General features: G+C 38.6%; 1 protein-coding gene across 3 annotated transcripts in view; it reads left to right on the top strand.

The window, feature by feature from the left end:
* The window catches only part of cep120 (centrosomal protein 120), a 94,501-nt gene that overhangs the window by 19,401 nt on the left and 49,651 nt on the right, over positions 1 to 25,449 (top strand). For all 3 annotated transcript variants that reach the window (XR_009512140.1, XM_059969664.1, XM_059969663.1), the window contains exons 7-14: positions 3,678 to 3,902; positions 7,058 to 7,304; positions 7,583 to 7,663; positions 11,133 to 11,301; positions 12,948 to 13,097; positions 14,799 to 14,981; positions 22,384 to 22,480; positions 24,164 to 24,325. Coding sequence is in view for 2 of the 3 variants with exons in the window: in XM_059969664.1 (XP_059825647.1) it covers positions 3,678 to 3,902; positions 7,058 to 7,304; positions 7,583 to 7,663; positions 11,133 to 11,301; positions 12,948 to 13,097; positions 14,799 to 14,981; positions 22,384 to 22,480; positions 24,164 to 24,325 (1,314 nt within the window). In the remaining variant the exon portion in view is untranslated. The remainder of the gene's footprint in view (positions 1 to 3,677; positions 3,903 to 7,057; positions 7,305 to 7,582; positions 7,664 to 11,132; positions 11,302 to 12,947; positions 13,098 to 14,798; positions 14,982 to 22,383; positions 22,481 to 24,163; positions 24,326 to 25,449) is intronic.

The following is a 25,449-nucleotide window of genomic DNA, read 5'->3' as shown; positions in this document are numbered from 1 at the left end:
GGGGGGGGGGGGAATTCCATGCTGGCACATCATTCTGTGTATCAAACTGTGTGTAAAAGACTTAGCCTCTCAGGAAGAGAGGTGACGCTGTCATTGATGCACAAGATGGGCTTTTAGTTCGTTATGGTCTGAATGTTCTGCCATATGCACCCTGTGTCTCTGGTGTCACAAAAATTGCTATATATTTTCTGTGAATAATCTTGTTTTGACTTCCTGATGGCATGGGAAGACTCAACTCTTGTTGACCTAAGAGCTCTTCTTATTCTCCGAATTGAAGGCAACAGTCCTATCATGCTGAGGTTGCTCCTTTTGGCCAGGTCTTTATCTCCCTTTGAATTGCTTTGACTCGTTTATTCAGTGGTCTGTATGCAGGGATTAGCCTAAATAGAAAAGTGGTCAGAGTATCCAAGGTGGGAGCAAGGAGCAGCCTTGTATGCACCACAGATGTTGGCATGTAGCAGGTCATAATGTGTTCCCGCCCCTCAAAGCAAAGTCAACAGACTTACAGAATTTAGACAGGACTGTTTTTACATTAGCATGGTTGAAGTTGCCAGCAACGATAAAGAAGCCGTCAGGGTGTGTGGCTTGGAGGTCACAGATTGCCTGTATATCTCATGTAGTTATCACATGGGGGAGGGGTATATACAGCCACAGTCACAATGGTAGTGAACTTCCTCGGTAAAGAGAAGGGCCTGCACTTCAGTTTGTATTGGTTGCCTCAAGCTTTGACTTGCCAGGAAGTAGAAAAACTATGCATATCCTTACTTCAATCAAATCATTTAATAATTTAAAATTTCTCCTTAAGCACAAACTGCATCCCTTTTTTTTGACCTTATAAACTTATAGGTATCAAATTGAAAGCTTTATTTTCAGTTTGAACTTAAACTGTAGAAGTTGGTCTAGGCCGGGGGTCGGCAACCCGCGGCTCCGGAGCCACATGTGGCTCTTTTACGTCTGTGCTGCGGCTCCCTGTTGCTTTGGGAAATAATTGGTTGTGGCGACCCTTTTCCTGGCACATCCGAACTGACTCACAATTAGATAGCCTACGGGGGTTTGCGAGCACAGAGCTTTGGAGCCTCTGCGCCATGGGGGGCAGGTTGAGGGAGGCTTAAAAGTGAGGCTGAAGATTTCGAATAAAGTTTTTTCCTTCGACTGCAGTTACCGACTCCGTGTCGTAATTTTAGCGCTGCGTGTAGCACACTGCTACATGGTCAGTATTTAATTAAAATGTATTTTATGTTAGTTTGTTAGTTTTTGAAATGTAATTCTAAATTTGAAGATTATGGTGATCTTGTACAATCTAAATAAGACGTTGTGGCGACCCATTTCCTGACACATCCGAACCAGCTCACAATTAGCCAGCGTTCAGGCTAAGGGAGATAGCCTACGGGGGTTTGTGAGTACGTGTCTTTTGCAGCATCCGCGCCCATGGGGGGCGGGTTGAGGGAGGCTTAAAAGCAAGGCTGTTTAGTTCGAATAAAGCTATGTTTGACTGCAGTTTACTGACTGCGTGTAGCACACCGCTACAACGTGTTTTTATCGCTGGCTGTCCAGAGGGGAGGTGCTGAAACGCTTTGTCGCGTGTCTGGAAGAAGTGAAAACTTTCCTGGGCAGCAAAGGGCTCAACTTTCCTGAGCTGGAACAGCCAGAGTGGCTGGAAAAGCTACACTTCATGGTAGACATGACAGCGCACCTGAACACGCTGAACACAGCTCTTCAACGGGGTAAGGACGTACAGCCCTGCACATTTTGGAGGATGTTTTGGCATTCGAGTGCAAGTTGACATTGCTTGCCAGAGATTTACAGAAAGGCACATTGTCTCACTTCCCCAATTTGAGAGAGTTCAAACAAGGTCACGACATGATAAATTTGGAGTATTTACATTCTGCAATCATCGCAATGCAAACATCGTTTGGGAAACGCTTCTGTGAGTTCAGAGAGGAAAAAAACACATTATCCTTCCCGGTCACTCCCCTAAGCATCGATCCATCCCTACTGAATACGACTGCATTGTCAGGTGTGAGTCAACCTGAACAAGTATGATAAATATTTTAATTGCCTATTATTTTACGTATATTCATATGTTTTCATTGTTCAGTGAAATAGTCCTTTCATTTTTCAGGTTGACAGCTGGCTGACGTTATTTTTGGTTTGCTGCTGGCGGCAAATTTAAGTTTGGCGTTTTTCATAAATACAAGAAGGACTCAAATAGACGTTGAGCATTTTACTTAAAAGTAACCTTCAACCCAACGTCTTTTTTTCGGAGTTCAAAATGTTTTTGTTGCATGCAGAAATGTAATTTCGTTTTCTCTGCAGGAGTTCATCAATTTCATAAATGCAACACATTATAGTTTGTTTATACATAGCATAAAGGCAAAACAAAACGTTGTATGCAGTGTTATTTCATTTTAAATGTCAAATGGGTTTTGCGGCTCCCAGTGTTTTCTTTTCTGTGGGAAACGGGTTCAAGTGGCTCTTTCAGTGGTAAAGGTTGCTGACCCCTGGTCTAGGCCAAGGGTCGGCAACCCGCAGCTCTTTGATCTCTGTGCTGCGGCTCCCCGTAGTTTGTTAGTTTTTGAAATGTAATTCGAAATTTGAAGATTATGGTGATCTTGTACAATCTAAAAACGTTGTGGAGACCCCATTTCCTGGCACATCCGAACCGGCTCACAATTAGCCACCGTTCCGGCGAAGGGAGATAGCCTACGGGGGTTTGTGAGTACGTGTCTTTTGGAGCATCTGCGCCCACGGGGACGGGTTGAGGGAGGCTTTAAATCAAGGCTGTTTAGTTCGAATAGTTACCTTTGACTCCAGTGTCTTTATTTTAGTGCTGCGTGTAGCGCTACACCGCTACAACGTGTTTTTTATCGCTATTAATATACATCACCACTGCCAATGCCTGACACCCGCCAGTGCGCGCTTTCTTTTAATTCTTCGATCCAAGGTAGGCTACCTATGGAGTAACCTTCAACCCAACGTCTTTTTTTCGGAGTTCAGAAGTTTTTGTTGCATGCAGAAATGTAATTTCGTTTTCTCTGCAGGAGTTCATCAATTTCATAAATGCAACACATTATAGTTTGTTTATACATAGCATAAAGGCAAAAAAAACCGTTGTATGCAGTGTTATTTCATTTTAAATGTCAAACGGGTTTTGTGGCTCCCAGTGTTTTCTTTTCTGTGGGAAATGGGTCCATATTGGCTCTTTCAGTGGTAAACGTTGCCGACCCCTGGTCTAGGCTTTCAAACGCAATCAAAACTGGCTGTAATTTTATTTAAATACAGCCGAGGAATACGCATGCAGTTTCTCATTTTTATTTATGAGAAGACCTGGTCATTCAACATGGGTTAGATACAGAACATGAAACCTACAAAATCTATTTGCTATTAACTATTTGCAGGTTATTCATACCAAGCCATTGTTTAGGAATTTTGTCCCAAAATTATTTAGCAAGGAAAATAAAAGACATGAAAAAGTAGAACTCTGTATTCATGCACTACATCTGTTTATCCAGTTCTTACAAGTACTGTTAGTAGTAACAAATTACTGTCAGTAATAAATGAACAGCATGTTTTTAGCAGATAAATTTCTTTTGGCAATATCTTAATATGTTTTGAATGCATAATAATGTACCTGAATGTTTAAATGTAAATTAATTGATTATCTTTTTAAAAATTAGATACATTTGTGCTGTGGTGATAGGTCACTGGGCAGTACGGAGGTGTCATTAGGAGGATTATTAAAAGAAGACCATGAAATAGATAAGCATCCTGCTGCAGTTGAAGGAGCATTTACTCTGGTGCCACCTGAGAGAACAAAACAGAAATTGCCTCCTCTGCCACTTGAGTTATCTCCAACAGTGGGAGTGTCAGTTGCACTTAGAAAGGAAGGGATAATTTCTCAGGTAATTTATCTTTGCTTTATTTCCAATGTTATTTTCAGTTGTTGTGAAATTGAAAGGATGGTAAATAGCAAGTATAAGTTTTGGCCATTTCTATGCCTTATAATTCTGAGGAAGAGTGCAAAATGAGGTGCAAAATTCATTTTTGTTTTAACCCTACTCATGTTCTGATTTCAAGATGCTGAATATACATATGGATGCACCGGTCATGGATGCCCTAGACCATATACCATATTAGTTGGGGGCATTAGTATATATCTTCAATTAATAATGATCACAGTGTTAATCAGTGTGCAGTACTGATTTAATGCTATTGTGTATTTTCAAATTCAGTACTCTTGCTTGCAAGCATGTGATCTTCTTTGTAGTTTTAGTATTGTAGTGATTATCCAAGTTGCATGCATCATATATTTCAAAACAAGGTCATGAGTTGAAGGACTTTTTGATGTCTTAAGGATATTGTACGAAGCAACTAATCTCAGGTGTGAAGTACTTCATAAGCAACGGGGGACATGTTTCCTGCCTGACGCATAGCCCAAATGCATAATGTATGCAATATTGGCACATGTAATATGATTGAAATAGACACTCGATGAAGAAACCATTTGTCCATTGGGTAAATTTCTGTGAAGGAACCTTTCGCTGCTTTGACTGGATACCTAGGTCTTTGGTCTACTACTTGCTATCCAACTACTCATAATAATGGTACAGTCGATTTCAAATCTCTTGCTATCTCTTCTTTTAGTTAGTCCTGACGAAGGGTCTCAGCCCGAAACGTCAACTGTACTTCTTCCTATAGATGTTGCCTGGCCTGCTGTGTTCCACGAGCATTTTGTGTGTTGCTTGAATTTCCAGCATCTGCAGATTTCCAGTGCATAATAATGGAGTGTTTGCCATATGCCTAATAGTGAGATCCTGTAGTCTGGAGAAGGAGGAAATAACCAAGTTAATCTCTTTCCAGCCAGATGCCAATGCATTATCTAATTTGGAATGACACAAAATGGATTATTTGTCTTGCATTCCTGCTGGTACTAGTCATCACAAATTGAGGGCCAATATACAAAGATCTGATCATCTTTGTGTGTTAAACTGGTGCCTGGCTAAGTGAGATTGGTCGAAGTCTTTTCCGTGAAAATGGCAAAACATGGTCTTGTGGCATGATTGGACCAGCTTTGGACTCCACCGCTGTCAGTGTTGGCAGCTTTCTGAGCTGGGGGCTGGTAGACTGCCAAACAGTAATGAGCATTGGCGTCGTGACTCTGGAAAGACAAATACTGATATCCTGGGAGATGGCATGCATTCCATGTAGCTATTGCCAATCTATTTTTTAATTTACTTTCGGGAGCTGGGTGTCACTTGGCAAGGCCACTGTCTTGTTCCCCCTTGTCATGAGCAACCTTTAAAACTGCTGCAGCTATTCAGGTGAAGTTACTCCTGCCAGCCTGTCAGGGAGGGGGGTTCTAGATTTTGACCTGGTGCCATTGTAGGATCATGTTTGGTATTGTGCTGTCAGAGTAGCCTAGTTGAGTAACTATGTTGTGCAAAGTAGGTCCCACAATCACTTCTTACATTGGTGGAGGAAGTGAATATTTGTCCTGGTTGAATGGATGCCAGTCAGTTGGTATCATCATAGATTGTGTGTCTTTTTTTGGTGCCGCATTCACTTAGGCTATTGTAATTGGTGGTGGCCACAGTGATGGTGCACCCCAGACAATTTGTTCTTGTTCCCTCTGATTACCTTGTATTGCAAGAGAGCGGGCAGCATGTCAGTCAATAATGTGTTGGGTGTGGTGATAATAAACGAGATTCTGTGGATGCTGGAAATCCAGAGCAACAAACATAAAATGTTGGAGGATTGGTGAAGATGGACTCTGATAGGAGAGGGATAAGTGCCAGGAAAGATACTAGTGAGGACTGACGAATGAACAAGGGAATCACAGATGGAGTGATCCCTGTGGAAAGCAGAGAGAAGAAAATAGTCCTTTGTTATTGTGTCACCTTGCAACCTTTTCAGTGGAAGTCTGCGTTCCTCTATTTCTATCTTCACCTCTGTTTATGATTCAGAATCTCTTTAAGAGGTGCTGAGTGGTTTTAAATGACACACATTGACCTTAATTTTTGGAGTACTAAGGTATGCAGTCACTCATAACATGATGAGTTGTTGTTTTGTCTTCTGTCCTGCAGTGGTGTTAATTAGTACAAATTAACATGCTTCTACAGCATATCGGCGACAATAAGCACAAATTAATTGCACATTGCAAACTCTGCAGCTTTTTTATAGATTTTGCAATGCAACTTCAAAAGGTTTGTTATTTACTTACATAAAGCATGTTAGTGCATCTGTCATCTGTATTAATAGACTATTTGCGTGTGCATCTGTTCCTGTCATCTTTACCATTTCAAGATCCTACTTCTACATTTATTAGAAATGATAACAGGAAATTTTCACACTGTAGTTGCACTCTCCAGCCAGTGACTGTGCTGTAACATGATCACTTGAAAGAATATAATAGCAGTATGAATCATTAATATTAATTACTTCCATTATAATTGTGTAAATATAGAAATTCAGAATGTGAGAAAAGCATAGATGCATAAGGAAACTGCCAGACACATCTTGGTAAATTAAAACAGTACAGATGCTGGAAATCTAAAATAAGACTAATTGCTGGAAGCACTGAAAGGTGGCATCTGCGATAACGTTATGACTGATCTGTACAGAGTCCCCTACGTTGCTATTCTATTTCTAATTATCTTAAGCCTTCTAAACCTGCATGTTATTGACTCCATCAGTTCACACTATAAGCAATGAAGTACTACATAAAATGGTTAGTGATTTTTTTTTTCCCCTGAACACGCTGAGCTTTAATTAGAATCATCAGTTTACTTAAGTGTTAATTTAAAAAATGCTATTTGTTCTTTCAGTCATGAACAATAATTTCAAAATATAACAATTTTGCATTGAGTTATAATAATTCTAATAAGATATTGGAATTAGTAATTAAAATTCCAAGTGATGTTTTTTGTCCCTTTTAGTTAAATGTCAAATGGGCCTTCTAAGTGTTGAGGTTCAATTTTTCATTGTTAAAAATTCTTGGGATTTGTAGATGATGTTTAGAGTTTACTTTTCTGTTATTGACTGAATAACATTCTTAAAGCCATCTAGTCCAGTTAAAGTGGAACCTGAACCCACGTCTCCAGTTATGCAGAGAATTGTATCTCCTCAAACTGCTAAGACTTCCATTCCCGAGCAATACAAGTCTTCCTTTGCTGAGCAAGCAACAAAGAGAGTGGAAGCCGGCAGCATGACTCCTGAGCGCAGTGACTCCCCTCCCAGCAGAGATCAGGCAACAGAAAATGAGGTGAATAGTCTGCAAGAAGAAGAGAACCAAAGGACACAGAATGGTGAGTAAAAAAAATAGCAAAGTCAAAATGCAGTATTTCTGTGGTCTTGTAGGAATGTTTGCAGGGATTACTTTCAGAAGGTCATAAGGTGACTGTGCTGTAGCTTACTGTGGTAATGCTAGGTTGTTAACTTACTCTGATCCATTATTCCATAAGGAAATATCCAGTTAGTCCTATTATGTTGAAAATAGCTAATTATCAGGTATCCATATTCTTGCACTGGTGACTAATATAATTTTTCTTTCATCCAACAATGACTGATTTTGATGAGGATACAGTAAAGCAACTAATGGAACAGAATACTGGTTCAGCATTTAATTCCAAACCAAAGTCACCTCGAGCTGCTAAACCTTCCCAAGGTAAGGCTGAGTTTCATTCAGTCTCAATTATTTACATAAAATTTGTTTGAAGAGTCTCGTTAACTTTGTATCAATGTAATGTTCATATTTCATACGGACATGTGTGACAAAATAAGTAATATGAGAGAGCACATTTGTCTATTTTCTTACATTTGTATCTTAGTTTTTCAGATCTTGTGCCTTACATGTAAGTTCTTGCATTTTGACATTTGACCTTGTCAAATTCTGCTTGATTTTCTGAAAGAGATTACCTTTCATTCTGAATTCTGCAGTATGATATATTAACGTGTCAGATCAATGACCTTTCAGAGACCTATTAACTGTTTTCTCAGATGTTGATGCTCTACTATTTTGAGCATTTAAAGTTACTTTGGCTTTCTAATATTTACAATTATTTTGCTCTTGGCCTGGATCACATGGCAGTCATTAGTGCTTTTTAAATCAAAAAGGAGAAAAATGTGTCCTACTTTTTAAACTGCTTTCAGTTGTGTTGTGTTATTTTTTACCATTTTCTATGATCTATTAGCCGTGCAGATATTTTCAGAATTTTCATTGATTATTTTGTATTTGATTACAATTATTTTAGTTGGAACATGTTGCTGTCCATATGTTCTTGTATTGTTGCAGTACTATTTTAAATGTAATATTTTATAACGCATTATTAAATTTGTGAAGCTAGAGTTGAAATGCTGCTTGAACGACACACTTTGCAGCTACATTGGTTTAACAATTGCCTGCTTATCAGTGTCTTAATAATGCTTTAGTTTGAGAAATACTGTTGAGACTTTAAAAGCTTTTAAGATGCAGTAGGAATAATGTTAGAATTCTGTGAAAGGAAGTGATAAAGATAAAAAATAATTTTGGGGAGACGTGAATTTATCAAAGGGTAATATAAGGTGGTGTAATTGTGAGGATGTAGCGAGTAGAGTAGGTGAGGGCAGGGCTGTAGATGTGTATTTGGATTTACAACAAGGCCTCAACTGTTGGACAAAAAATTATTTAAAAAAATTAATTTGTTGGTAGGGTAATATGTTAGTATCTTTTGTGGATTGGTTAATGAATGGAAGTCAGAAAGGAAGAATAAATAAGACACTTTCATGTTGGGGGACTGTGGCCATTGGCAGTGATAAGCATCCATGCCTGGGGCCTATCAATTAGATCATAAGATATAGCAGCAGAATTAGGCCATTTGGCCCATTGAGTCTGCTCCACCATTTCATCATGGCTGATCCATTTTTTTCTCTTTGTCCCAGTCTCTTGCTTTCTTCCTGTATCCCTTCATGCCCTGATCAATCAAGGATCTATCAACCTGTGCCTTAAGAATACATAAAGACTTGGCCTCTACAGCTGCCTGTAGCAAGGAATTCCTCAGATTCATCACTCCCTGACGAAAGAAGGTCCTCCTTATCTCCATTCTAAAAGGACACCCCTCTGTTCTGAGGCTGTTTACTCCCACTGTAGGAAACATCCTCTCCACATTCACTTTATTTGATAGATTTCAATGAGATCACCCCTCATTCTTCTGAACGCTAGTGAATAAAGGCCCAAAGTCATCAAATGCTCTTCATATGACAAGCCATTCAATCCTGAGATCATTTTCATGAAACTCCTTTGAACCCTCTTCAGTTTCAGCGCATCCTTTCTCAGATAAGAGGCCCAAACCTGCTCATGATACTCCAATTGAGGCCTTACCAGCGCTTCATAAAGTTTTGACAATACATCCTTGCTTTTATATTCTAGTCTTTTTAAGTGGATGCTAATATTGTATTTACCTTTCTCACCACAGACTCAACCTGCAAATTAACATTTAGGGAATCCTGCACAAGGACTTCTAAGTCCCTTCGCACCTCGGTTTTTTGTATTTTCTCTCCATTTAGAAAATAGCCCTTTCTTTTCTTCTACCAAAGTGCATGACTGTACTGTCATTTCACCTGCCATTTCTTTACCCATCTCCTAATCTGTGTAAGTCTTTCTGTCGCCTGGACTTCCTCAAAACTTCCTGCCCTTCCATCTGTCTTCATCTGGTTTCCAAAGTTTGTAACAAAGCCATCAATTTCGTCATCCAAATCATTGACACATAAAGTAAAAAGACTTGGTCCCAACACAGACCTCCTCTGGAACATCACTAGTCATTGGCAGCCAGCCAGAAAAGGCTCCCTTTAATCTCACTCTTTGCCTACTGCTTTATCCATGCTAGAATCTTTCCTGTAATACCATGGGCTTGTAGCTTGTTAAGCAGCCTAATGTGTGGCACTTTGTTAAAGGCCTTCTGAAAATCCAAGTACACATCAACCAATTCTCCTTTGTCTATTCTGCTTGTTATTTCTTCAAAGAATTCCAACAGATTTGTCAGGCAATATTTTCCCTTGAGGAAACCCTGCTGACTACGGCCATGTGCCTCCAAAAACCCTAAGACCTTATCCTTAATAATCGACTCCAATATCTTCCCAACTACTGAGGTCAGACTAATTGGCCTGTAGTTTCCTTTCTTCTACCTCTCTCCCTTCTTGAAGAGTGGAGTGACATTTGCAATTTTCCAGTCTTTTGAAACCACTCCAGAATCTAGTAATTGTTGAAATATCATTACTAATGCCTCCACAGTCTCTTCAGCAACCTCGTTCAGAACTCTGGGATGCAAAATTCCTTCAGGGATTCAAGATTGTTTAATGTTATTTCTGGTATACAAGTGTAAAGAAGACAAAATAATTTCTACTCTGATCTGATGCAAGCAGCACAACAAAAAGAAAAAGATCATAGTAATAATAGAAAACACAATAAATATGAATATGTAAGATGGCACTGATTGTATGTACATGAATAGTTTGTCCATAAAGTGATGCCTAGTACAGGAGTGTCTGTACATAAGGTGACTGACAGGAAATGATAAAGTAGTGGTGGTTGGGTGTGTGGAGGGGTGGGTTCATAGGTAAAGCCTTACTGCTTGGGGGGAAGTAACTGTTTTTGAGCCTGATAGTCCTGGTGTAAATGCTGCATAGTCTCCTCCCTGATGTGAGTGGGACAAACAGCCCATGACTAGGGTCGGTGAGTGAGATCCTTCATGATGTTACAGGCTCTTTTCCAGCACCTTTCTGTGTACTTGGCGGGTTGGCTGGAGCCATTGGTGTTGGGTAGTTTTGACTACCCACTATAAAGTCTTCTTGTCTGCTGCAGTGCTGTTTCCTTTAGCTATCATCTCAAAATAAGGTGTTAACCATTCAGGACAGAAATGAGAGGTTTTTTCCCCCCTAAGTGGCAGATGAATATCTAAACTAAAACACAGTTCTGATTTTTCAAAGAGACTGGAGACATCAAAGCAGATTTGTAGGTATTAAGGTAATCGAGAGGTGAAAGATTAGCCAGGATTTTATTGAATAGTGCAGGGAGCAAGAATAGTTAAGTATAACCTTGTTAATTGTCAAATATAAATGTGAATATTTTTATTGTACTTTCTGAAAACTAATGGCAACAGGTCCTGCATTGGATTCACAATTTGATCACGCTCCTGTTTCAAATGAATCTGATTCTACGTCAGCACCAAAGATCTCCATTCCAGCATCAGCACATCACTTCTGCTTTGCTCTGGATATAAGAAGTATTGCACGATTGGATGTCAATTTTGCCATTAACTGTATAGTAAGGTAAAAGAATTTAGTTTGAGTTAATTTTTTTCCAAAAGATACAGAAATATTTCCAGTCTTGAATATGTAGATAACTTAAATTGACAGCTGATTTGCTTGTGATCTTATTTATTCATCCTTTGACCACTTTGGGCATCAGTGTAGGTATATTAAAAATATTCGAGAGCTTACTTATTGAGTAGATTATGTGATGGCAAAAAGGAGCCTGGAGTAACAGAAGAGAAAATCATATTTCACAGGATGCATACAGTGTTTGCAATACAACAGTTGCTGTGGCCACTCTGTGCTAGAAAGAGCAGTCATTAGTAAGCTTCCTGAAATTGAATGCTGAAAACTTATAAAAGGGTGCATAATGTTTGGCTGTAATTAATCTGACCATCTTGGCTGTGGCCTGGTATTTTGCAAGGGCAAGAGAAATAACTGTCAGATGTAAAAACAAACACGCAAATGAAATGTTTTTAAACACGAGGTTCTACAGATGCTGGAAATCCAGAGCAATGCACATAAAATCCAAAGAAGTCATAAGGGGGTTTCTTCCCGCCTTCCTTTCTAGTCCTGATGAACGGTCTCAGCCAGAAATACCAACTGTTTATTCCTTCCATAGATGCTGCCTGACTTCAAAGTTTAAAATAAATTTATTATCCAAGTACTTAACTGTCACCATATATAACTCTGAGATTCGTTGTCTTGTGGACATGTATAGTAAGTCCAAGAAACACAATAGAATCAATGACAAACTTTCTCATGCACATTCCTGAATGATGGTGCTCTATTTCCACTTAGTAATGTAGAATGTTTGCAAATTATATTTATTTTGTGATTGAATGATATCTTGTAAATGATAGATTAAATAGATGAGGCTCATGTATTATTATTTATAACAATCATTAACAATATGTTTCTCTTGATATTCAGCAGATAAATAATTGGAATGAAGTTTACCACTGTATCAAACACACTATTAATTTTCAGATTATCTATACTCCAGAATCCTGTAAATGTTGAGTTTGGCTTTTACTGTCTTCTCCAGTGTAAACCTTCCTACTTTCCTTTATCATTCTGTTTAGCTTGGATGCCTTTTTTGTTTAATTGTACTTTTCTTCTTTGCAATGCCAGATTGTTACTCTAAACAATCTTCTCATCAACTAGAAGAGAACAAAAAGTTTAAATAGTTCATGGCTAAATTATTACTTAAACAATGTGGGTTGGGTATACTATCAGATTAAATTAGTGAACCACATCTAAAAATGGTTCATTTTTATTGACTATTCCCTGAATACATCTGCTTATGTTGTGTAAATATGACCTAGAAAAAATGATTTACTGTTTTAATGCATAATTCCATTGGGTTCTTTGTGTCTGCTTTACCTTTTAATAAGGTCATGGATAATGTTTTTTCAAATCAATGAGGATACAAACGACAGTTTTTTATGTTACAATTTTCAAGTTTGAGAAGGTTTTACATTGGAATAAAATGCTACGGTAATTAACTTCTGCTGTAGATTTAAAATTTAGATTTTGTTGGGTGTCAAGGCATCCAAAAATGAACTTAGTGCTTATTTTTTTTCAAAATTTTCTGAAATAATTTGTCAGTCTATATTTGTTAATTATGGTGAGACTCTCTTTGCTTTCAATTTGCTGATTAGATACACCTACCCATTTTTTGGTACTGCGGCTCCAATCATCACAAATCCTCCAGTTGAAGTAAAGAAAAATATGGAAGTGATCTTTCCTCAGTCATTTTGTGCATTTGACTTTGCAGTATTACCTCATCAACTGCAAGATACATTTTTCAGGTACAGTTATCAATCATTTTCAGATATTTTATTCTATTACACTATTATGCAAAAAGTCTTAGGCACGTATATATAGTTAGGGTGCTTAAGAACTGTGGTAACTTTATGTATTGCACTGTACTGCTGCTGCAGAGATAAATTTCATGATATGAAAAATGATAAACATGATTCTGATATAACTCTAGTGTGGTTTGAGAGTGGGAAGGAGAATCATGGTTGGGAAAAGGGGAAGGGAGTGGGAAATGCCAGAGAGACACTCTTTAATGATAAATAAACCAATTGTTTGGAATCAAATTACTTGCTTTGTGTTTCAGGGCTGGGAGAATCTGCAACCCTGCCCCTGGCACTCCTCCTTGGCCCCCTGTCCCACACCCCTCCTGTGTCACTCTAGCCTTACCGTCCTCAACCTTTTCTCCCACCAGAGTTACAAACTCACTGCTCCACACTGACAAATACAGTACAATGCAAAAGTTTTGGAAACACTAGCTATATAAATGTGCTCAAGACTTCTGTACAGTACTGTACTTATAAGAACATAAATAATTATACTCCCTTATGAGTCATGAACTAAACATTTACTTGTTTTCCTTAATACCATATTACTCTGCTGGGAAAATTTAGGTCAATGAACAGAAAACTGCAGCGAATTCTGATGTTTAAATTTGGTTTGACATTTGAGAAATTGCTGTTTTCACTGGATACACTGGATTAATGTTCAGAGATCTGGATTATTGACCAGAAGATCAAAATTGAATCCTACTTTAGCATCTGGGGAATTTACTTGCAAAAACTTGAATAAAAAATTGATACAATTTAAGTTGACTTTGAAACTACATTGATATTATGTACATGATTACACAAAGGAAATTTGCTATCCTGAACTGGCCTTGACCATATATTACTCCAGCTCCAGCAATGTAATTGACTATTAGCTCAAATAATGTCTTAGCCAGCAAAGTCCACCTCCCACGAATGAATTTAAATAAACGTGGAGTCCTGTGATACTGAATTGTAGTAGGTGATAATGCTGTCTTTGAATGAGCTATTCAGTTTTGTTCTCTCTGTTCTGCAAACATTTCCAATTTAAGTATAATTTATCTACTCCTTTGAAGTTAGCAATTTTTGATATGAGGATTTCCTTTTTTTCTGAAGTTATGTTATTTTTTGGGTATTCTCCAAACGGTGATAATTTCATGTGTGCCACCTACCTTCTGAGGTATTTAAGTGTCTGCTATTCATGTATGAATCTTGCAATTGCTTCTGGGGTATACACCTTTGGAGAATTTATTGAGGCTACTCGTGCTGATTCCCCTCAGAGTATTTAGCTTATTCTCTTCTGGATAACAAAGTTATTCATTTGAAATTAGAAAATGAGAATCCTGTTATGAACTTGATTTTTTTAAAAAAAATCTACTGTGCTAATATTATGCCAAGTTAGATCATTCAACATTAATTTCAGCACCTAACATTTTGTTTCTTGTCCTTTGGATTTTGTTCTAAAATTTAATACAGTGTATTCCAGTTAATTGGCCCATCGGTTAATTGATGCCTATTAGTTTCTAATTAGTATTAATAGTTAATATTAGTTAATATTAATTAGTTAATATTAGTTTCTAATTTTGCAGTGTTATTTGAGCTTGATTTTAAATAAGAACATACCAGTTGATATGCTATATTCTGAGATTTATTTTCTTTCTGTAGGTTGCCCTTGTTAATTGAAGTATGGCACAAGGATAAAATGACTAAAGATCTGCTGTTGGGTGTGGCAAGACTGAAGCTGTCAAATGTTCTAACAGCAGATAAAACCCGCTTCTTGGGTCCATCAGGTGATCAGTGCTGGCGCCAAACCTATAGTGAAAGGATTCCAGTTATATCAGCACAAGGGCAAGTATGATTTGCTGATTTAGTACTCTGAATCATTAACATGAACAATAGTTACATATTCACAATCCCATGTATATGTGTATTACATAGGAGGTTGAGATTTGTTTTCATCTTCCTATCCTTATCTTTCACAGGTTGCAACAACGTGAATCTTTATCACCAGGAATTTTTTGTGTGTAATCTCTAGATTTGTTACGTGGTCTGAACTGCAACTTTAAGGCAATATTACCATGAATGAAACTGAGCCATTTACTTTTGCAAATATCTATCGAAAATATTTTCCTGGGTGTTTTATCATTTTTGTTTTAACAGCTTTTAATTTCCTGCTTTTATTTTTGTCTTGGTGCATTAACATTTGGAATTTATGAAACTTGCATGTCTTTGTGCCGTGCTCTCTTCATCCATTGAATTTGATCAAATCTAATGTAACTCTTAATACTTCATTGATTTTCCAAGAAACAATTTCAATCAAACAACTTCAATCAATGTACAATTTCGACAGCGTCACAATACACTTTTCATTAATTACTCAACTTAGTTGTTGGATCTAAAAAAAACAGATGTCTTTGGGTCAAAGATGAATCAGAAAACTCTGAAGAAAATGGCAGATAAGAAACAAACAATTTCTTCTGCCTTACCCTTGTTCCTCTGTGGATCCTTCAAATTGGCAAGTACTATGGTGCATTTTTGCAAACTCAGAAATTGGATGATCATTGTACACAAGTCACCTGACCTGTAATTTAGTTGAAGTTAGTTAAAATTTTACGTTTCAGCATGAGGACTTGACAGACTCTTGATTTTTGGCAAGGTTTGTACAATCAAATACAGATGATAGATTATACATTACATTGACTTAGCTTCCTACAAGTTTTGCTCTGCCATTTGGTCAGGGAGCAGCTTTTTGCTAAGGTTGTATGTTTTTTCAATATTAGTGGTAGAAAGAAATGATCAGATTTGCAAACAATATTGGAAAATGATCATCCAGTAATCTCCATGTCACTGTGTGATGGCATATTGAGTGAAGCTGCACTAGGGGGCAGTGCTCACATGCCTTTCCAGTCATACTGCTGTAGTAATTTGCAGATGACCTTAGTGCTGCTGGTTGTTGCTTGTTGACTTAGCTGAATGATTAAGCTTGTGCTATACTTTCCATAATAATAATGTTGCCATTTGATGAAGTATTTCATAAGGTTCGTCACGATAGTTTGATTCAGAAGGTAAAGATGCAAGGGATTCAGAGTGAACTGCAAGATTAGATTGCCCATAGAAGACAGAAACATAGAAAACCTACAGCACTATACAGGCCCTTTGGCCCAAAAAGCTGTGCCAAACATGTCCTTACCTTAGAAATTACCTACGGTTACCCATAGCCCCCTATTTTACTGAGCTCCATGTACCTATCCAGGAGTCTCTTAAAAGACCCTATTGTATCCACCCCCACCACCGTCACTGGCAGCCCATTCCACGCACTCACCACTCTCTGCATAAGAAAACTTAGCCCTGACATCTCCTCTGTACCTACTTCCAAGCACCTTAAAACTGTGCCTTCTTGTGTTAGCCATTCCAGCCCTGAGAAAAAGCCTCTTGACTGTCCACACGATCAATGCCTCTCATCATCTTAGACGCCTTTATCAGGTCACCTCTCATCCTTCGTCGCTCCAAGGAAAAAAGGCTGAGTTCACTCAATCTGTTCTCATAAGGCATGCTCCACAATCTAGACAACATCCTTGTAAATCTCCTCTGCACCCTTTCTATGGTTTCCACGTCCTTCCACTTAGTGAGGTGACCAGAATTGAGCACAGTACTCCAAGTGGGGTCTGACCGAGGTCTTGTATAGCTGCAGCATTACCTCCCGGCTCCTAAACTCAATCTCACGATTGATGAAGGCCAATACACCATATGCTTTCTTAACCACAGAGTCAACTTGTGCAGCATCTTTGAGTGTCCTATGGACTCGGACCCCAAGGTCCCTCTGATCCACACTGCCAAGAGTCTACCATTAATACTATATTCTGCCATCATATTTGACCTATAAAAATGTATCACCTCACACTTACCTCGATTGAACACCATCTGCCACTTCTCAGCCCAGTTTTGCATCCTATCAATGTCCCACTGTAACCTCTGACAGCCCTCCACACCATCCACAACACCCCTAACCTTTGTGTCATTAGCAAATTTATTAACCCATCCCTTCACTTCTTCATCCAGGTCATTTATAAAAATCATGAAGAGCAGGGGTCCCAGTACATATCCTTGAGGCACTGGTGACCGACCTCCGATCCGCATATGATCTGTCTATAACCACTCTTTGCGTTCTGTAGGCAGGCCAGTTCTGGATCCACAAAGCAATGTCCCCTTGGATCCCATGCTTCCTTACTTTCTCAATAAGCCTTCCATGGGGTACTTTGTCAAATGCCTTGCTGAAATCCATATACACTATGTTTACAGCTCTACCTTCATCAATATCACATCCTGAAAAAATTTAATCAGGCTCATAAGACACGACCTGCTTTTGACAAAGCCATGCTGACTATTGCTAATCATATTATGCCTCTCCAGATGTTCATAAATCCTGCCTCTTAGGATCTTCTCCATCAACTTACTAACCACTGAAGTAAGATTTCCTAGGCTATCTCTACTCCCTTTCTTGAATAATGGAACAACATCTGCAATCCTCCAGTCTTCTGGAACCTCTCCCATCGCCATTGATAATGCAAGGATCATTGCCAGAGGCTCAACAATCTCCTCCCTCGTCTCCCACAGTAGCCTGGGGTACATATCGCCCGGTCCCGGTGACTTATCCAACTTGATGCTTTCCAAAAGCTTCAGCACATCCTCTTTCTTAATATCTACATGCTCAAGCTTTTCAGTCCACTGTAAGTCATCCCATCCCTGGGGTACTTCTCGTTCACTGTAAGAATAGGGATGGAAGACTGTTATTCTGTCTGGAGGTCTGTAACCAGTGATGTTTTGCAAGGATCAGTGCCGGGACCTCTATTGTTTGAGATATACTGTGAATCTGTTGATTTGGGTGAAAATATAACTGAATGGATTAGCAAGTTTGCAGATGAAACCAAGACCAGTGGAGTTGTGGACAGTGAATATTGAAGAATACAGTGGAATATAGATCAGTGACATATTTGCCTGAGAAGTAGCATTTGGTATTTAATGCAAGTGATGCTTTTGGAGGTGAAATGAAAGTGGGCTGCTTAATAGCATTGAAGGAAAAGGGGATCTTGGGGTTCAGGTCGATAGACAACATTGTTCTGATCACCCCATTATAGGAAGGATGTGGAGAAGCTGCAGAAAAGATTTACCAGGATGTTGCTTGTTTTGAGGGTCTGAGCTACAATGAAACGTTAGACAAACTTGGGTTGTTCCTGGAGCGTCAGAGGCTCAGGAGAGAGCTGATAACTATTTTTAAAGTTATGTGAGGCATGGATAGGGTGAATAGTCAGAATCTTTACTTCAGAATTGAAACGTCACGGGGGGGAGAAGGTGACAGAAGAAGCAAGTTCTTTTTATGAAGAGAGCATCTTGAAAAGGATACCATAGGTAGTAGTGGAAGCAGGCAGTTTGGTGGAGTTTAAGAGGCTTTCAAATAGACACATTAATATGAGGGTAAGAAAAGAATGTGGATGATGCACTTAATGTAAATATAAGTTGGTATCAGGATCGGCACAACATTGTGGGTTAAGTGACATGTCCGGTGCTGTACTGTTCTACGTACAACATTTTGAATTTATAGTTGTTAACTGGTAAACCAACTTAGTAGGGAACAGAGAAATCAAGCACCTCAAATTAAGTGGCTCTGTTGAGTTTGGTGTGCCTCTTGGTCAGATAGCCTGTTCTTAATTACTGTTTCCTGAATGGTAAATATCATCTATTTCATTGTGAATTGACTGCTATGTGTACAGAATGGGGATTGTTTGAGAGGTGGGGTAGCGAATATTGAAGATAGAGAGTTGATTTTGTGATTAACTATATGGAAGAGAAATGACAAGAATTTTAGATAAATGGGATAACAATAGAAAATGACCTTAAGTAATAGATACTGGAGGGACTCATTGGTCAGAATTGTTCTCTGCTTGTCATCTACATATTTAAATCAAAGGTTAATTTGGTTTTCTGTCAATTGTGTCTGCAGCAATGCTTGAAAGGATAACTTGTCCTGTCCAATTAGTGAGCTCAGCAGCTAATTTGTTTTTCTTCTTGATCTTAGATGATAGAATGGTTGATTGAGCATAGGAAACATGCACTTTTAGACACAGCAAATAAACAAAGTCTTTGTAATGAAATTGGTGGACCTATGTACTTTGATTGTTTCAAAGGTACATTTAATGTCGGAGAAATGTATACAATATCCATCCTGAAATGCTTTTTCTTCACCACCATCCACAAAATCAGAGCAGTGCTCCCAAAGAATGAATGACAGTTAAATGTTAGAACGCCAAAGTCCCCCCAGCTCCTTCTTTCCGTGTGTAAGCGGCAGCAAGTAACAACAGCCCCCTTCCCCCCCCACCAGCACAAAAAAGCATCAGCACCCACCACCGAGCATTCAAGTGTGCAGCAAAGCGACAGCAAAGACACAGACTTGCAGTGCCCCAAAGACTACTCGTTCACCTGGTATTTGACATACCACAGGCTCTCCCTCTCCCTAATAAGGGAAAAAGAGGTGTCTCCATTTCACAGTGAGAGGGGAGACATAACAAACAACTCGCTGGTTTATGATGTTAAAAGTCCATTGCATCGCTTTTCCAAGCTCTGTGTCCAAAGATCATGGGTCTCTGGGCACACAGCCATCGATCTTCCGACTCCCACGACACACTGCTCTTCTGCTGGGACACTGACCTTTGATCTACTCATCTCCAGAGCCATGGGATCTCAGACCCCCGAAGGCGAGGTGAGCTCTTAGGCCGCATCCTTGGCATGTCAATTAAAGGCCAGTCTGAAACTCCGAGAGTTGGTCCTATTCCTGCAAAAACCGAAGTCAGCGTGTAACTGCAGGTCAGGGTTTTCAAAAGAACCCTGTATGGCCAAAATAGAGATATTAAAGATGTAAATAGAGCTGTTTCCAAAGGTGCATGTAAAGGAGTCGCCTTTAGCACCACTATGGCTAAGCTCTGCCCTCCAGACTGTTTTTTGTATCCTTGAAATTTAACTTTTTCTTGGACTTCAATGTCTTGAACTACAATATTATGAAATAGGTTTTGAGAGTGGTTATTCAAGTCGTCAAGTCACTTTTTATTGTCATTTCGACCATAACTGCTGGTACAGTAAAAACGAGACAGCGTTTTTCAGGACCATGGTGCTACATGAAACAGTACAAAAACTACACTGAACTACATGAAAACAACACAGAAAAAAACTGCACTAGACTACAGACCTACCCAAGACTGCATAAAGTGCACAAAACAGTGTAGGCATTACAATAAATCTTAAACAAGACAATAGGGCAGTAAGTTGGTGTCATTCCAGGCTCTGGGTATTGAGGAGTCTAATAGCTTGGGGAAGAAACTTACTTAGTCTGGTCACGAGAGCCTGAATGCTCCAGTGCCTTTTCCCAGATGGCAGGAGGGAGAAGAGTTGGTATGAGGGGTGCGTGGGGTCCTTCATAATGCTGTTTGCCTTGCGGATGCAGCGTGTTGTGTATCTGTCTGTAATGGCGGGAAGTGAGACCCCGATGATCTCAGCTGACCTCACTATCCACTGCAGGGTCTTGTGATCCGAGATGGTGCAATTTCCGAACCAGGCAGTGATGCAGCTGCTGAGGATGTTCTCAATACAACCCCTGTAGAATGTGATGAGGATGGGAGGTTGGTGGGAGATGGACTTTACTCAGCCTTCGCAGAAAGTAGAAACTCTGCAGGGCTTTCTTTGCTACGGAGCTGGTGTTGAGGGACCAGGTGAGATTCTCCACCAGGTGAACCCCAAGAAATTTGGTGCTCTTACTGAGGAGCTGTTGCTCCCTTGTTATATCCCTTATTTATCCCTTATATCCCTAATCATAACCGTAGATCCATGAAAAATGGTTTGCTTGTGTTCCTCGAGCCAAGTGTGTAAGAAATGATGCGGCCTTTTGCTCTTATGCATCAAAAATCTGGAATATTCCACCAACTGACATATGCCAAGCTAGTAATGTGGAACATTTCAAAATGCTCCTAAAAACCTACTTTTTAAATTTGGCCGACTTATACAATCATTTAATGCCTGTTAATGATTATATAATGTGGTATATTTGCCTATATTTTATTCTATGTAATAATTGTCTTAAGATTTTTAATTTTGTCTAATAGTTTTATGATGATATTGATTTATTGTTGCAATCTCTGTAAACCACTTTGGGTTTGAATCTTAATGTATGAAAGGTGTTACATAAATAAAATTGTTCTTATTCTTATTTCTTCTTAGTTGGGTATGCATTGGAAGCTTATCTAAGTTTTGAAAATTGCTTGTTTATATTGTAGTTCCTGAGAGTAGTCAAGGTAGAATGTAAAGGAATCAACTTGCAAAAGGATGCAAGTTTTCATTCTAAATATCCTTGAGATAAAGTTCATCCATGCTGGCCCACTTACTGAGTTTCTGCTTTGACAACCAACACTATTCTGAATATATTATCAACTTGTGGAGATCAAAGATCTCTGATTTTAAACCTGTGAACAAACTTTAAATGCTGAAGAATTTTCCCTGGTTATGGAAAAGATATATCTTAAATAAAAGGAAAAAATGAAAACACTTTAAAAAAAAAACTCCAATTGTATGATTCTATGTGATATGATAATACTGCTGTTAATGTATTTTCTCTAGAGCATCTAAGATTCTGAATATTTTAGCATAATACATTAAATACCTTCATTTATTGGAATCAATACTTGTATACTGTAGTTCATCTCCATCTCTCTATCTTGTGTGATGGAAATAACTATTGTAAAAACCTTCCATTTAGTTGTTGGGGAAGAGAGCAATAAAGGAGGTGAATAGAGGAGGGGGTGAAGATGTGGTGATAAAGGCAGTTTCTTTGGAGCAGGGATAAGATGAGAATGAATGTCCAGATGAAAAGTCAACTATTTCTATTTATAGATGCTGTTTCTCTTGCTGAATTCCTCCAGCATATAAACACTATTTTGCTCAGAATGCTAGATAAGTTAGACCATAATTTTTTTTAATCAATATTCACTGTTTGAAAGGGGTTTATTGCATCATGAAATATGAGCTGATGTCATTAACGTAAACAACGAAGCCAATGTTTAACGGTTGGAAAAGTAAGGTGATTGTTGAGAGTATTTATTATCCATTCACAGTCATCTTTATTGATGAGTGCATTTTTAAATTTGTATACTTAAGAACAAATTTCTATGTTGGAAGAATATTTGCTTAAACAGTTCCACTATTTTAACAGGCCAAGTAACCAAATTGCTGAACTTTATTACTCTATGACTTTGGAGGATTATGGTTTTGTGAAAACTCAGCATGTCACTATAAGTGATTCTTCTCAGGTATGCACAGGTCTCATTACATGATTTTAGATGTGCCTTTTATAATTATGAAATGAATATATTCAATCTTAGCTACAGTTCTTAAATGCTGTAATTTTACCAGCTCTGCAAATGAAATTGTGAAGTACTCGGGTTGTAATTAAAATATAATTAGACTTTGCAAATATCTGTAAACATTACAGAGCAAGTTGAATTTGACTGCTGTTTATATGTCAGGTCTAAAATATTTATATTCAGGAAGAACAGTACTCATCCACTCTGAATTTTTTATACATCGTATTTCTCACAGAAGGAGACCATTTGACACATCAAGTGTTATGCAGATTACATGCATTCTTGCCAGTTCAGTTCTCCAAGCAATTTCTGCATAACATATTTTCTCTCTTATGCCCAACTGCTTCCACCCACTTATCTGCCATCCTTTGCACTATGTAATGAATCTACCATCACATCTTTGGGGTGTGTCTGGAAAAAAAACCTAAAGAAACTGGTGGAGACTATCTGGTTATTAGGAGAACACACAAATTCCACACAGATGGTACTCAGGGTTACGGATGATTCCTGGTCACTGAGCAGTTTGGCAGCAACACCAACTGCTGCGCCACAGTATTGTTGTCATCTTTGTGCACTATGTTCCAAATTATTTCCTGGACAAATAAGGTAAAGAAATTTGAATGGGAAAATAAGTTTTATGTACTGTAATGTGTGTGAAGTAAATAAAAGAAAATGTGTTAGTACTTTATTAAAAGGACTATTGACCTATCTTCAGTGTGTTACTGATTGCTGTATTTATGCTCTGAATGTGAACTAAAGTCTAAAGTTCAGTTTTTCTTCCTTATCAATCAGCTTATTTGACCGTTTATGCAGTTTTGCATATTTTATAATGAGAATTTTTTTGTTTATTTAAATAAGTAAGGCACTTCCCACCTCGTTACTTCATTGTAGAATGAAATTATGAGTAGATATGTGGCATATTCTCTGATTTTTCAGATGTATCTATGGCATGGCAATAAATATAAATTGCTGTTCTAGTGCTTAGGATCAGTAAGTGCACAATTTTATAAAAACAGGTTGTTTCTTTTTTGTGTCAACTACATTGCAAAGTTTTTGGAGGTGGTTTAGGGAGGTATACTGGTTTGGGTTGATTCTAAGTGCCAAAGTTCAAAAAAAGTGATAGAATTTTAGCCTTGATCCCAACTGGCTCAAGTTATAAAAGGAAGAAAGTTATGCCTCATTTGATTAGCTACCATCTTACATTCTGCAGCCAGTTTTTAGCAATCCCAAAGTGATAGTTTGTTCTTCAGCTGAGTTTAGACTGATTCCCAGAATGAAAGGTTAGATTAGGTTAGGTTGTATCGATTCAGCTTCTATTCTTCGAAGGTGTTGTAAAAACTAAGACGAATTAATCAGGCCACATATAGAAAAACTATCATTAGTTGAGGAATTAACAAGAGGGCATTTAAAAATTAGATCCAGTATATTTGAGATGCAAATCTGGGAAAAAAAATTTCATACTGAGAGTGATGAAAGTTTGAAATTTTTCAAAATGCTGGGAGCAATTGTTCCAAGTGTGAGATAATGGTACAATGGAATAAATCTCCAAGTACTTCAGTACTGATCAATAATTGACATTTGACAGAAATCTGTACTTGTATAATTTGGTGAATGTTTGTTTAACATTAGAGCACTAATATTGGACCACAGCAACCAAGTGATCTTCCAGCTAAGCCAGTACAGCCTTCAGAACCAGTCCTTCATCCTGAACCACGAGATTCAATGGAATATAAGGCTGCCTTGGAGTTGGAAATGTGGAAAGAGCTGCAAGAAAATTTGTTTGAGAACCAGGTAAATCCTTTCCTGCACTAAAGTAAACAGATGATTTAATATGGTGGTCTTGAGTCCCATAAACATGAATTAAACCTGGGGCTGGACTGTGTTTATTTGGATGTTGTGGAAAGCAGGGAAGGTAGTTGCTATAGCCCTAGTGGAGATCGTCATTCACCATGGGTGAGGTACCAGATTCAAGAAAAAAACCTTTTAAGAGGAAAAAACCTTTGAAATTCAAAAACTTCTTTAATGCATTGAGACAAATACAAATGAATGACTTCAGCTGCTTTTTATCAAAATGCAGCTTTTTAAAATTTTATAATTGAATTATTTATCTACTGTCTGCGGGTTTGGTTTTAACGCGAAGTCATTACTTGATGGTTGATTCGGGATATATAAAGATTTTGGCATTATGAGATGATTTTTAACTCTGAGATGTAACCTTCTAGCCAACATTGATGAGACTCCTCGACTCTGAGATGTAACTTCCCAGGTAACACTAATGCGAATCCTCAACGCTGACTCGGGCAGCGGGAGACTGGAGTGTGCTTGGGACAAACATTACTACCACTTCTCAAGGCACACTGGTAGTTGGCTGAGTGATGACTCGTGGCTCACCACTCAAGGACACAAGCCACTCTTTGTCGCACTCCCTGAAATTCCATCTCGCACCCCCGGGGGTGCGGGCACCCCAGGTTGAGAACCCCTGCTGTAGAAGATGAGACTGCATGTGGAATATTGTCTTCAGTTCTCATCCCTATACCTTCAAGTAGTGATTTGGCTAGATAGGGTGCTGAAAAGATTCACAGAGATGTTGCTGGGACAGGAGGGCTTGAGTTATAAGGAGAGAGTAGATAGCCTGGGAGTGCTTTCCATGGAGTGGAGGAGGCTGAGTAGTAACCTTAGACAGTTTATAACATCATGAGGGGTATAGAAAAGATGAAAAGCCTCTGTCTTTTTCCTGTGATAGGAAAGTCTAAAACTAAGGGGTATTGGTTTAAGGTGAGAGTGGAAGGATTTAAATAGTGTCTGAGAAAGTTTTTCTCACAGAAGGTGATGGGTTTATGGAATAAGCTATAAGAGGAGGTGGTAGATACTGGTAGAGTTGCACCGATTATGACATGTAGATGGGTTTGTAGATA

This window comes from Hypanus sabinus, chromosome 5, assembly GCF_030144855.1.
Source record: "Hypanus sabinus isolate sHypSab1 chromosome 5, sHypSab1.hap1, whole genome shotgun sequence".
NCBI lineage: Eukaryota > Metazoa > Chordata > Chondrichthyes > Myliobatiformes > Dasyatidae > Hypanus > Hypanus sabinus.
This window is presented reverse-complemented; position numbering and strand designations above follow the sequence as displayed.